General features: G+C 38.6%; 1 protein-coding gene across 1 annotated transcript; it reads left to right on the forward strand.

The window, feature by feature from the left end:
- The first annotated feature begins 251 nt into the window (after positions 1–251).
- LOC103718582 (vacuolar-sorting receptor 3-like) lies at positions 252–14,088 on the forward strand. Its single transcript, XM_008807471.4, has 12 exons — positions 252–869; positions 8,579–9,271; positions 9,554–9,642; positions 9,798–9,867; positions 9,935–10,018; positions 10,126–10,202; positions 10,277–10,358; positions 11,947–12,029; positions 12,165–12,231; positions 12,572–12,700; positions 12,785–12,894; positions 13,565–14,088. The coding sequence occupies exons 1-12, from the start codon at positions 554–556 to the stop codon at positions 13,664–13,666; spliced, it is 1,902 nt and encodes a 633-aa protein (XP_008805693.1). The 5' UTR covers positions 252–553; the 3' UTR covers positions 13,667–14,088.
- Positions 14,089–14,452: the final 364 nt, after the last annotated feature.

Below are 14,452 nucleotides of genomic sequence, written 5' to 3' on the forward strand. Positions count from 1 at the left end.
ATGAAGCTGATGGAGATGGGAGACAGTGACTTCAAAATCATTCACTCCAATTTTTAAGGAGCTTGAAGTCGTACTTTATAACTAAAAAAATATTTATTTAAATAGCAAGATGCTAGGGGTTTACATGCAAAATAATTTAAAGAACAAATATTAAAAGATGTCCCTAATAAAAAAAAAATTTCAGACCTTTAACCATTAACATGCCCAAAACTTGAGCCATTAAAGATGGAGGCGGTAACCTTTTCCCTTGCAAGCATCAATAACGACCCCACTTTTCTTCCATGCGGATCCAATCACTACTCTCTGCGGCACCCTTTCTTAACTCTCCCACCACCCCGCCACTCATCTTCCCCTGAAGCTTCCAACGCTGCTTCAAAACCCCCGTGCCCCACTGTCGCCACTCTTGACCACCAACCAGGTTCTCCCTCTGTCTCTCTCTCTCTCGCTCGTTAGCTACACTCCCCAAACCCTCTCTCTTCGATCCGCGCCACCTCTTCTCGTCTCTTCTTTCCATTTCGTTCCTTTTCTTTGGCGTCGGCTCGTGTTGGGGGAGATGGGGCGATCGGATGGGCTTCTCCTAGGGTTCCTCCTCGCGGTTTGGGGGATCGGATTGGGGTTTTGGGCCTTGCCGGCGGCGGGGAGGTTCGTGGTGGAGAAGAACAGCCTGATGGTGACCTCGCCGTCCGAGCTCCGGGGGAAGCACGACAGCGCCATCGGCAACTTCGGGATCCCGCAGTACGGCGGGAGCATGGCGGGCATGGTGGTGTACCCCAAGACCAACAGATACGCCTGCGAGAAATTCTCGGCTTCGGATTTGTTCAGGCCCAAGCCGGGGGCGCTCCCCAACTTTCTTCTTATCGATCGTGGGGGTAAGTATTCTCCAGAAAGAATAATTGAAGTTTGTGTTTTGTTCATATTTCTATTGGTATTTAATTTATTGGTTTTGAGAGCACAAACTTTTTTGAGCGAATTAAAGGCATAAAGTTTGGATCGGAAAGATGTCCATGAACTGTAACGTGATGGGTGACGTTTAGTAAGATGTTGGATGATAAGTACAGTTAATTTTGTTATGCTAGTTTTGCTCCCCCACTTTTTAATTAAAGTCAAAAACTCGGCGCTGAAAATGTTAAAATGTTCGATTATACTGGAATTTCCTTTCAGTTTGTTCATTTGGAAGTTTGTATCCCAATCACCTTTTAGCTGGCAGAGCGATCTGCAACGCATGGAAGTTGCATGGAGTGGCATTTTGTGTTGCATTGATTGGTTATGGACTACAGTCCTTGTCAACCAACATAGGATTCTTATGCTTTTATTTTATTTTACTTTTTTTAATGCAAGAGGTTGGGGGCTGGCACCTGAACATAGGAGTCTTTTGTTGCTTATCATTGTGAACAAATAATATATAAAGGTAACAATACTGGAGAGATGTCACGCTTGTCTTCTTCCATTTAACAAGAAAAAGTTCTGTAGTAGTTGGCGGTAGTGGCATTAAATCACATGTCATGCCAGCATTCCTGAGTTCAGAAACTACCTATCATACTGTTCTCAATAGTTATATTTGAACTGAAAGGCACAACCATGCAAGTAACTATGCTAACTAGATGATTGAGAAATTGTCCATTGTGAGAAATTAAAAATAGACATATTTATGTATCTTAGCCTCAGACTTTATTCATCAAAATAAGTTAACTAATCTTATCTTGCAAGGTCATGGCTCAGCACAAATCACTAAAACTTTCATGGAGATTTAGTTTTCAAAAGTGAAGCTAAGGAAACTATCATATCTTCATAATATTTCAGAAAAAGAAGTTCGATTCCCTCCTTTTTCTATAAGTTATTAAGCTGAATGAGGGATTGCACTTTTTCATGCAATTGCATCTATGGAGGGGATTTGCCTTATGTCAGGTCAACTTCAATCAATGGGATATCTAGAGACACTGTAAAGTGCATTTACTAGCATCATGCTTAGCTATTGGTTTGCAAGACAGATCATGCGTGATTGTGGATAGGTACCCACATTTAAAAAATGAAAAAGAAACTTTTCTGGTATCTTGATAGTTTCAGGAATATTGCTAAAAGTAAATATCAAGAAGAAAAGGATGAGAAAGTGAGAGCATGTAATTTCGAAGATTATTGAAGGGGTGAACATTTCATTTAATCAGTATGAGATTCTAGAGAGGGGAGGGGGCTAAACTTGGAGGGTTAGTTCATATTAATTTCTTGGAATACTGGGTTTTAGGAGGATCTATTAGGAAGTGGGATGGCCAGAAGATTGTTTAAGAAGGAGAATTCATAAATGTTGCAGATTGGACAATAAATGGAAAATTTTAAGGCACATATGTGGTTGCTTTCTGGTGGTTTGAATTACTAAAGAAGCTTTAATTACATATAATCACGTCACTTTGCTTTCATATGGTGGTACAATTTTTTTTTTTTTTTTGTTGAAATCCTAATAAATTTGAGTCTTCATTTTTTACTAAAACCATTGACTCTTTATATCTGTAGTCTTTAATAAGTAAATTTGTCTTAATTAAAGTGCCTAAATGCCTAATAGTTGGAATTTGCTTTTGGTGGAGAAAGATTATCGCTAGCAAAATTGTGGGGACAAGGTGATGGGATTGTAATTTTTGCTAGTATTTTTATAAGCAGAAGGTTTAGGGCTTAATTAATTTCTTTGAGACTTTCAACTGGAATGCTGAAGTGGATTTTTCCATGATTCCTAGTAAATATTTATGGATCAGTAATATAAAACCTGTTTGAGTAAGTTTACTAGGTTTTCTTGTCAATTTATTTGGTGATTTTTTTTCGTTTTTGACCCGCTAAAGTGGTTTTCCTTGACGGCTATCTTAACCAACACTTGACTCCGCTGGGAAGTGTTGGAGCCTAAGCCTTCATTCTTTCCAAAAAAAAGGAAGAAAATTAAGGTGGTTTGAGAATCCATTATCAATTGTTCGATATGATGGTAAGTGGGCGTGCATCAAGAAATTGGAAACTCAATCTGTATTTTGCTTAGAAAGCTGAGATATGCAAAGAGCAAGTTGGAGTTGGATGCATTTAAGATGTCAAAGGAATTTGATGTATAATTTTCAGAACATTCACAAATTTGACTTTAAGTGGACATGCAGAACATATTAGATTTGGAGAGACCTAAAAGGGTGGAACTATTGATTTGAAAGGAGAATAAAAGTGGCCTAAACAGGAAGAAGTTTTTTTTGAGGCATATATCAAAGCTAATTTAGTGTATAATGAGAGAGAGAGTTCGAATTTGTATGGCAAAGTGGTGAATAGAAGATCATGAAATTCTACCTAAATCTTTGCTTAAATATAGAGGAAGGGGCGTTAAGCTACAAATCTTGAGTTGAAGGGGCAACAATGAGAGAGAGGATTTTAAGTCAGAATAGATGAAAGATACATGTTTCATATTTTAGGAGAAAAAAGTCCCCAAATGGCTATACCCTTGTCTAATCCAAAACTCTGCATAATATGAAAGATAAAAGTGAGGAGTCTTCTTAACCTTTTAACAATAGAATCTCCCTTGAGGGAACCTTTGTGCCACTTAATAATCTCTCTTGAAAGGAAGAAGATGTGGGTTGGAAGCAAGGTTCGTGGTCCGAGCATACTGACGTACCGGTCGGCTCCGGTAATGGTACAGTACCGGTGCCGAACCAAGCGGAACCGATACCGTACCGATGGGGCACATTCGGCCTGGTTTCGACCCCATTGTCGTTTTTTTTTTTTTTGGAGTTCTCTCACTTTTGGATGTTTTTTTGATGTTTCTATGTTTAGGTTTAAGGTTAAAACTAGATGATACAACTTATTACTTCCAAATGATTCAAATAATGAGGTGAAGAACATAAAATATCTTCAAATTAAGATACAATCAATTACATACATTTAAAGCACTCTCGGATATCTAAAATCGGATCGAGTGGCGATGCTTCTCGTCGATATCTGGATCATCAGCATAATATGAAGGCAGATCAACCCATCTCTCTAACCAAGCGGCGTTGTAGTCTTGTATGCTCAATCCTCGAGGAATGCATGTCGGGTCATAAGAACTCTCGGATTTCTTGCTGAAGCTCTGGCTCAGAGAGGTGTCTTGATAATATAGCTGTGAAGGGGCCCATCCGAATATGCCGGTACCAAAATCCGACCCGTAAGACCTTCCAGGCTGCGCAGGGTAGTAGCCACCGGAAGATGACTCCGATGCACTATATCCATAGGTTGGCTGAGGCCGCGGATAATAGGAAGACTCGGAACTTGATACATCAATGGATTCGACTCCACATGGGAGGTCATTTGCAGCTGCATCCTGGCTTGCTGAAAGATACGGACCTCGAGGAGCCCTTCTTCGATATGCAATGGTATCCGACCGGCCTATATTAGACGGCCTACCGTGGTCCGTATCTTGTGTAGCATGCGTAAACTGAGACTCACCGGTGTATCGAAAACCTTCCTCCGGATGTGTCTCATAAGTAGTACCATATTGTTCTCCACTCCCTCCATGGCTAGTAGATCCATCACCACCAGAACCTTCATCGCTGCTAGTCCAAGTCTCCACCTCGACACTCTCCATTGGGACCCTTTCCTTTTCTTTTTTCGTTTGCTGGGATTGACGCCCTCCTGATCGCGTCGACTGGGTACTAGAGCGTTCTCGTCCTCGCATGAGAGGATCATCTCTCTGAACGGGAGCGTCGTACCAGTCATGCGGTGACTGGCTTTCCTTTAGCCACGTCCTATCAGCTGTAGGAGTGCGTGGAATGTTGCGCTTAGCCCATTGCTGTGGATCGACCATAGCCTCAGTGGCTGTGATGCTAGCTGGTCGTCGAGGCGATCCTGGCTCATCAAGCTCGGGCTCCTGCTACTGGGCCGCAAGCCAGTCGAGCATAGGATTATCATCATCATCTGTAAAAGTCCTATAGATGGAATCTGCATACTTGAGTTACACTTCCTCCTGAATGCATATTAGCCTCAACTGCAGATTGTAATGCATATAAACTAGGTCCTTGAGGCGCTTTTGTGTCAAACGGTTTCTCTGTTTGCTGTGGATGAGGGCGAAGGTGGACCAGTTGTGCTCACAGCCACTCGAGGAGACCGTTTAGGAGAGGATCTGGATAGCTATCTGCTTAAGATTTTTTGCGGATCCGCCAAAATGAATCCATCATTCAGCTGCAAAAATATTGAAGATAATTACATTTTACATATATGATGGCCTCAAAGGTGAAGATAATTCAATTGCAAAAATATTTTGCAGATTTGTATTGTACCGGAATTCATAGTTGTCTTGCTCACGACAGCTAGTCGCTGTCCAAAGCTGCGGCTTCCCTCTCTAAATAATTTGGTCTGGAAAAATAAGCTTGTTGTAGTATGTTGATCTGGTTACCACTCAACCCTTGAAACACTTGTGGCAATAATTGCACTAAAACTGGTGCTGTTCACTGAGCATCTTCCCATGCTCCCAGCCAATATTACGCTCTTGGGGTTGCCCTCTTCTTGATGGCTCCATTCCTACGACCACATTAATTTTTTTTCAATTTCTAATTTTTTGTAATTAAAAAATAATTTTTAAAATTTTTAATTAAATTATAAATTATATAAATTCTGTAAAAACAAAAGTTAATGTTACCATTAACATCGTCCATATATCAACAACATATTAAAAAATTCAAGACGAAATTGAATCATTGAATCATTTCCTATTTTATGGCAATTTTTGACTTAATTTTTTTAAGCAATTTGAATGAAATATTAAAAAAAAAATGTAGGGGGAAGAAATTTTATCTTATTTAGTTTCTGAATTTTTTTTGAAGAAAAACGACGCTCTCCGACCCTTCTAAATTTTTTTGACGCCTTTGTCTTTGCCTTTCTCTTCTTTTCCTCCTCCTTTCTCTCTGCTTTTCCTTCACCTTATTTCTGGATTTGGCTTTAGCATTTGTTCGGCTTTTATAGTTTTTCGGTAACCACGCTACGGGTGAAGGTGCCACCTGCTGAGGCATTGTGGCACTTTTGAGAGTGCCACAGCGCGTGGCACTTTCAAGAGTGCCATAGCGCGTGGCACTTTCAAGAGTGCCACATTTTGGCCAGACCGCCAGAGGCACTTTGAAAGTGCCACAAAGTGCCACAGTGTGTCACTTTCAAAGTGCCTCTGGCGTTGGCACTTCACTTGTGGCACTTTCAAAGTGCCACACTATGGCACTTTCAAAGTACCTCTGGCTAGCGCTGTGGCACAGCACTGGCACTTATCACCATAGATCCGTACCGGTGCGCACCGATACGAAGCATGTACCGATTGGGTCGGAACCAATTTCTACCTCTGTACCGAACCGGTGCCAGTTGATACCGGTCCGAAGCGGTTCGCACCGGTATGAAGCACGTACCGATTGGGTTGGAACCGATTTCTACCTCTGTACCGAACCGGTGCCAGTTGGTACCGGTCCGGTACGGGCTGAACCGACCGGTGCGGGTCGGTTCAGCAGACACTGGTTGGAAGGATGATGACCGGTATGTTAATTCAGTAAAGTGTTGAGAAGGAGTTTAGGTCTGGAAACAAAATGCCTTTTGTTGAAGTTAGATGCCTGCTTAACAAATTTCTATCACTTAGGATTGCATTAGTGTAAAGTCATGAAAGGCAAGGTTGGCTTCTGTGGCGGAATTGACCTTCACAGATTCAATGATTCATGCATAAAAAATGAGTTTCGAGGAAGAAAACCAAGGTGGACGAAGAACAATTGTTGTGACATCCTCGTTCCATGAGGTTGTTGTTGGCCCATCTGCAGGTTTCTCGAACAAAAGGGTTCTCATTTCCTCCTCATTTTCTTTAGAGTGGTCGCTAAAATGTTAATCTCACAGTGCGTAATGAGGAAAGTATTAAAGAAAGGCTCTCAATGAGAGCCTTATGATTGCAGATATATGCAAATATCTTAGCTGTAAATGCAAATGGTGCCCTCATCTTCATGAGGTTTATCTTTCATAACTTTGGATATTGGGTAGGAATGGATAAATGCCATATATTATGCAAATGGTAGATGAGATATGATATCGGGAAGAAAGGCTTGCATGATATTAGTATATGGGAAAATACTAATGGATTGGCCTTAAGTGGTTTTATAAAATATGCTGTGAGAAAAAAGTGATCTTTTAGGTGGAATTAATGACCACAAGATGTGGGGCGTGGCAGCGTAAGTTTGGCTTGACTAATGATGTTTATTGTTCTCCTTAATGTCATTTTCCCCTAAGCTTTTATCTGCTATGCCGGCTGTTGGACTGTGGTGGTGCGACCGTTGGTCAATGTGGATTATAGTGTAGTGTGTAGATATTCTCAAGAGATGCCTTTATCAGGTAAATGATGTGGGAAAACAATTTCCATGTTTTCTTTGATCAAGGCTGGTGAGGGAAGAACAATTCTTGTATTTGGAGACAGGATATTGAAACCAAGTGTACTGGTTTTAGGTACCGTAGGGTTGCTTGGTTTTATGAGCTTTTTTTTTTTGACCATCAAGGAAGGTTCCCTAGTTGTTGACTGGCCTTTTAAGTTTCATGGAAAGGTCGAACTTTGTGACTGCAAGTTGTAAACATCTGCTTTACATGGATCATTCTTAACAAGGACGCATGTTTCATAATTAACCTCATGGTTGATGACAAAGGCTTGGTGGATCATGTAATGATGTCTACCATCCATATTTGTAGAGAATTGCATGTCTATTATCTCTTTGTTCTACATATTTCGGCACAACTAATCTGCTTGTAAAGTTAAACTCCTTTTGTTAGCTTATTGGTTTAGAGTTCCTAATGTTCTTTTGCCTTTGCTGTTATTTTTCATCATACCATGAAGGAGGTGAAACCCTTAGTTTGATATCTAGTAATACCTATTTAATTCTTTAAATTAAAAAGGTTGGGTCAGTCCATAACATGTGTGAGCACATAACTGCACGTTGCAAATTATTCAGGCCCCAATTTTTTGTTAAAGGGAATCTTTTAGGGAATTTATAAAATGCATCGTACTCACAATTCAGTTTAAGAAAGATGAAGTTAAGTTGACAAACTTGGAAAATCATTCATAAAATAGTATGTGTGTGTATGTAATCATGAGTATATTTGAAAAAGAATTCATCAGTTTGTTTGAAAATTTATATACTTTTTTTTATAAAAGAACTCATTTTTTTATTTAAATTTCTATAATTTTCTAATGCAATGCTAATGTATAAGCATATTTAAAAGAAATATTTTTTAAAATAAACCTTGGATTCTAGATTCAGTATAAATTTCCAATTGATTCAGTCATTGTGAAAAAAAAGAGGTTTATCTAAAAAGGGAATAAGACAAATTAGCTTTTTCTTGCATAAGCAATTTAGCACTGACTGTACTAAACTATGCATTCTATATTATTAGATATTCACACCGATACTTTGCAATATAATTAAGCTATGGCTCTTATATTGTTGATATTTGGTAACCCCAAATATTAGGCATCATCCTGTGCTGCATATCACCTTTACATATTTTAAGTCAGATTTTTTTTTTTTTTTGGAATGTGTTTCGTACGTATTATACTTGTGTTGACTACTGTGTATTTTGACAGAATGCCTGTTTGCTAAGAAGGTTTGGAATGCACAGAATGCTGGTGCCTCTGCAGTGCTTGTTGTTGATGACAAGGATGAACCACTGATTACCATGGATCTGCCCCGAGAGGACGATGAAGCTGCAAAGTATATTCAAAACATAATGATTCCCTCCGCACTCATTGATAAAAATTTTGGCAAAAAGTTAAAGAAGGTCGTTCTTAGTGGTGAAATGGTCAATGTGAACCTTGACTGGAGAGAAGCTGTTCCACACCCAGATGATCGTGTGGAGTATGAGTTATGGACTAATAGCAATGATGAGTGTGGGCCTAAATGCAACATGCTAATGGATTTTCTAAAGGAATTTAAGGGTGCAGCTCAACTGCTTGAGAAAGGTGGGTACAGTCAGTTTACACCCCATTATATAACATGGTACTGTCCTCAAGCATTCATTGTTAGCAAACAATGCAAATCCCAATGCATCAATCACGGGAGGTATTGTGCACCTGACCCTGAGCAGGATTTCAGCACTGGTTATGAAGGAAAAGATGTGGTTGTTGAGAATCTGAGGCAACTCTGTGTGTTTAAAGTTGCAAATGAGAGTAAAAGGTCCTGGATCTGGTGGGATTATGTGACCGATTTTCACATCAGGTGCCCTATGAAAAAGAAGAAATATAACAAAGAGTGCGCTGACACCGTTATCAAGTCATTAGGTAAGGTTTATTTTCAAAGTTGACAAATATACTTTAATTGGTTGCTGAGTTAACATGATTGGGAGCTGCTATTGTTCTAGTTTTATTATTATGCATAATAAATCTTTATTCATACTTCACGTGTGAAGATATATAAAAGATGGTTCAAATGTTAATGTACTAGGTTTGTACAAATGATGATAATACACTGTATCTAAGTTGGCCAGCAATTTTCATTGCTATATGTAAAAGCATCAGTTTATCATTTAGTAGGACAGTTATAATATTCTTACATTTAAGCAGGGCTAGATGTCAAGAAGATAGAAAGGTGCATGGGAGATACAGATGCAGATTCTGACAATCCAATTTTGAAAATGGAGCAAGATGCCCAGGTCGGTATCTCCTTATATGTTTGGTAGATTGATCTGTCAAATCTGTTATGATGAATTTCATACTCTGAGATGATGCCTTTATACATTCCTTCTGAGTTTGTATTTCTAACTTAGTTCCACACCTAAATGCTAGATGATGAAAATTCTTTGTACAGGTTGGAAAGGGTTCAAGGGGAGATGTTACCATATTGCCTACTCTTATTGTTAATAATCGACAATATCGAGGTTAGTCTTGGATATGTTATATTTCTAATTTTAAGGCCATTACTGGTGCTAACATATAAAATTGCAGGAAAATTAGAGAAAAAAGCTGTCTTGAAAGCTATATGTGCTGGCTTTGAGGAAACTACTGAGCCAGCTGCTTGTTTAAGTGATGGTAGGATTCAGTGGCTGCGAAGTTATTCTGAAAACATTTTTCCATTCTCATAATAGAATTTTATACTTGAAGCATAGGTTTCTGATTCATGCATGCTTTCAATACAGATATTGAAACAAATGAATGCCTGGACAATAATGGGGGGTGCTGGCAAGATAAAGCCTCCAACATCACTGCCTGCAAGGTTTGAAGTGAAAAAGTATATAATTCACATGCTTCTGGTTGTTTCTCTGTCCTAATGGGTGGATTGTCTTTCAGGACACATTTCGTGGCAGAATTTGCGAGTGTCCGGTGGTTGATGGTGTGCATTTCAAGGGTGATGGTTATAGCCATTGCAAAGGTGATCTTTTTTTTTGTCCCCATCTCAATTGAAATCTGGCAGTTTAAATCTTAGTAGTTTGCTTTAGAGCAATACTATATCATTTGGACATCACCATCATCATCACCACCATCATCATCATTTTATTTTCACAAATGAATGCTTATCAAAGCAAAGCCAAGTGTATATGTAAAAAATTCAAGTTATACTTGTATTAAATCCTATGGATTTAACTGATGGGCAATTTTTGATTTGACAAAGCTATTAAATTATTGTTATTGTTGCATCTTTTGATCACTTCAGTTCTTTGTCTGTACCTGTGAATGTATCCCTCAGCTGCTGTGCGTGCTAAGTAACGCTGATTATCTCACAAATAAGGTTGTTTTCATGTTGCAAGAGCTGATTGGTGGTACTTTGTTGAATTCATGTATTTCTTTTATTGCTTGTAAACTGGTCAGATAAGCCATACATGATTTGCCTATGAACTCATAAAAAGTAAAATTCCTGTTTGACATTGCTTTTGTTTTATGTTTTAGTCTTCAAAAATGCAAGAAGAAAATCAAAACTACACTTATCTCATGAACAAAGAGTTACTGCTTTCAACAAAGAGTGAAAATAAAAGCAAGGAGTAACAAAGAGTCAAACAAAGAACCTATATTACACATAATACTCTAAAATGTTCCGTGATAACTTTTCTTGGCTTCTTTCATTTTTCTTTTTTAAACTTCTTTCAAATTTTCTCTTGAATTTTTTGACCTAAGCTCTGGAACTTGGAGCACTTCTGAAATTGTCGAAATGGCTTAAACTGAAACTGCACAAATCTGGCCGAAACCAACTCCAAAACTAACTTTCCAAACCTTGACTAGATGAGTTAGTGGATATATTTTAACTATGTTAAGATAAGGTGTTGGCATTTTTTGCTTCATTTTCTCATAAGTTTAGTTTAAGGGATAGGATTAATTTACTTGAAATAATGGTTAATACTTGACTTTTTAGGTTTTAAGTCATTCTGGCCTATAGTAGAGGTAAGGATATTCCCAAGATTTAGAATCTTGGTGAAATAAAAATTATGGTTTTGGATTTCTCTTTGTCCATGTCTTTTGTTCTCCGTCCTCACAGCATCACTTGAGGATCACGTCAAAAACAAGGATACCTTTGACCCGGGAAACGGATTCTTTCCCATGCAAAATTTCTCCAGCAAATCCAATAATATTTCAGATTTAACATGACAAATTGGATCCAGACCTAATTTCTGATTTATTCACTCCAGATTTTTCTGCCTCATAATGGCTATTATGACCACTACATAACATTGTAATATTGGTTGTGGCGTGTATCTTACAGTCATTTATTCTTTGTTGTTGTATATATTAGAACACAACTGTTGTACCCAGAAACTGTTTGAATGGCAATTAAAATATCATGATGACACTAGTGATAGAGGCTAGAAACCTTGAAGTTGGATGATTAAGAGGAAACCGCCTACAGTATACAGCCGTATCATAGAGAATAACAGCTATCCAGGTTTTCTTTTTTTTGATGCATGCTTTCTCCATAAAAACATTCTACACTATGACACCTTTCAATTAACTCTTCATGTTCTCTGCAGCAATTGGTCCTGGAAGGTGCAAGATAAGTAATGGAGGTTGTTGGCAAGTAACTCGTGATGGCAAGACCTTTTCTGCCTGTCAGGTTGGTTCAGGTAGCTCTAGGTTGCAAAATACTGTTAATCAAATACATGGTTTAGGGTGTTGACTGCTCAATCTTCGTGATGTGCTTTTTTGTTTTGAAGTGATTTTAGCAAATTCTTGTCTTTGGTGTGTACAGGATACTGGAGACAGCAAGTGCACGTGCCCCCCTGGATTCAAAGGTGATGGTATCAAAACTTGCGAAGGTAAGATGCTCAGTTAACTATTCTTTCTTCTTCCAGCAGGAAAGTGACTTCTAGCCGTTTTTTCTTTCAATCGGTCTCTTGGCATCCGTCTGAGGGTTTTTTTGTGGGGGTACCCCCCCCTTTATTCATTACAATAATGTTGTATCTGATAATACATATATTGGATCTTGTTAAAATTGATGCTCAAATCATGTAAATTTATTTGCTTTACACCTCAAGAAATCATCTCAGCATTTCATATTGCAAAAAGAAAAAAAAAAAAATCTTCCTATACATGTCAGATGATCAAACTCTGGCAAATTTGTCATTCTAGGTAATCAATTTCCTTTTTCATCCACAGATATTGATGAATGCAAGGAGAAGACAGCATGCCAGTGCCCTGAATGCAGCTGCAAAAATACTTGGGGAAGTTACGAGTGCACATGTAGTGGAGATCTTCTGTACATCAGAGAACATGACACTTGCATAAGTGAGATTTGTAATTTATCATGAGTAATAGTCACATCTTCGTAAAACTCTGTTGCTTGATATTGTTTTGATGTTTTATTTGCAGGTAAGAGTGCAGGTGAAGCCAAGGCAACACAGGCTGCTGTGTGGGTGATCTTAGGAGTCTTGGCTTTTGCTGCTTTTGGAGCATATATTTTGTACAAATATAGGTTGAGGGTAAGTTGATAATTTCTGGCCGACTATATTTAAATTCATTAGTTTTGTGGTCCCTGTGATGAGGATTTTGTTCACAGTCTCTTTGGCTTCCAGTTTCTGGGCCTTAAAATTAAATGCAGTTCCCTATATCAAATGCTTCCTTCTTTATACTTTATGGGAACTATTTCATCTCGTAAACCTCAATTTGGTAATTACTTGCTTGCATTAGCTTAAACCAAAAAGCTGGTAAGAAAAGTTTTCCTACCTGCCAACTAGCTTGGAGTAAATACAAGAGCCATGTTTGTGCAAAGTTGCTTTAGGATTTTGTGTGAAACCTTGGAAGTTCTGCCAATATCACATTTTTGATGGTAGATAAAATCAAAAATATCATTGGCTTCTGAAGTTAGACACTGTAGAATCAAGTAACTGCAACTTTGCATGTCTATGTTTTATTGTTTTGACGAATTATTAGCATGATCTTGATTCCAATTACTGAAACATTTTCCTGCCTCCATTTTCTTGATACCTGCTGAAAAAAAATTGACTGGTCCCTGAAGATTGTTATATCTAGCATCCCTCCTCCCCTCCCCTGCCATGCGGCATTTAGTTTTTGCTAGTCTGAAAATTGTTGTATTTAGGCCATCTATTTTGATAATTCTTGAATCTGCATACCTTTTTCTTTTTGTTGCAGTCATACATGGACTCAGAGATCAGAGCTATTATGGCACAGTACATGCCACTGGACAGTCAAGGAGAGGTCCCAAATCATGCCCATGAACAAAATCATGCCTGAAATGGAGGTTGGTTTTCACGAAGGATTCTCTGCTTGATCACTCTACCCCAACGAGAAAGACATACAGGGCTTGGTGGACAAATAAAAGATGGATGGGGGGAATGCCCACAGAAGGAACATTTAACATTAAAATAGATTTTTAAGGGCCGAGGAAAATTGTTTGTGTGCCAAGATGGAGTGAGAATTGTAAAGATCTTACTTGTGGTTTGATGACATAGCCCAAGGCATGAACAGTTAACAGAGATGGTGCTCAGTATGATGGCCTTTTTAGTTCACATGGACTACCATATTGACAATTTGTTTAATATTTTGTTAAACATTTGGCTGACTTTCTGCAAGTGCAGGGGAGTAATGAAGGACTTCTCATTGGTTGCATGAGCTCAAATTACATCTAATAAGATAGATTATCAGTCTTTTTGGTACAATGCATTTATAGATTTGCGGTTTGACAGCATCTCCAAGGTATGAAAACTGTAGAGATGGCACTCAATATGTTGGTTTCTTATGTCATCCACGCTGCCCTATTCACACTCAAACTTTGTTTTGCATTGTGCTCTAATATCTGTGCAGCTAGGAAAGTATTGGAGTCTCTCTCCTTGGATTCACAAGTTTAAATTGTAATGAATGAAGAAGATTTTCCTGCATGCCAGCTAGTCGTGTAGTTTTTTGTTTGTTGATCGGCTGCTTTACAAAGTTCTTGAGCGAATATATCCATCCACACCACTCACCAGAATATCCTGGAATTCGGCATCAAGTTCATGGGACTTATATCTGGTTGGTAGTCGA

This window comes from Phoenix dactylifera, unplaced genomic scaffold (genome assembly GCF_009389715.1).
Source record: "Phoenix dactylifera cultivar Barhee BC4 unplaced genomic scaffold, palm_55x_up_171113_PBpolish2nd_filt_p 000626F, whole genome shotgun sequence".
NCBI classification, from domain to species: Eukaryota; Viridiplantae; Streptophyta; class Magnoliopsida; order Arecales; family Arecaceae; genus Phoenix; species Phoenix dactylifera.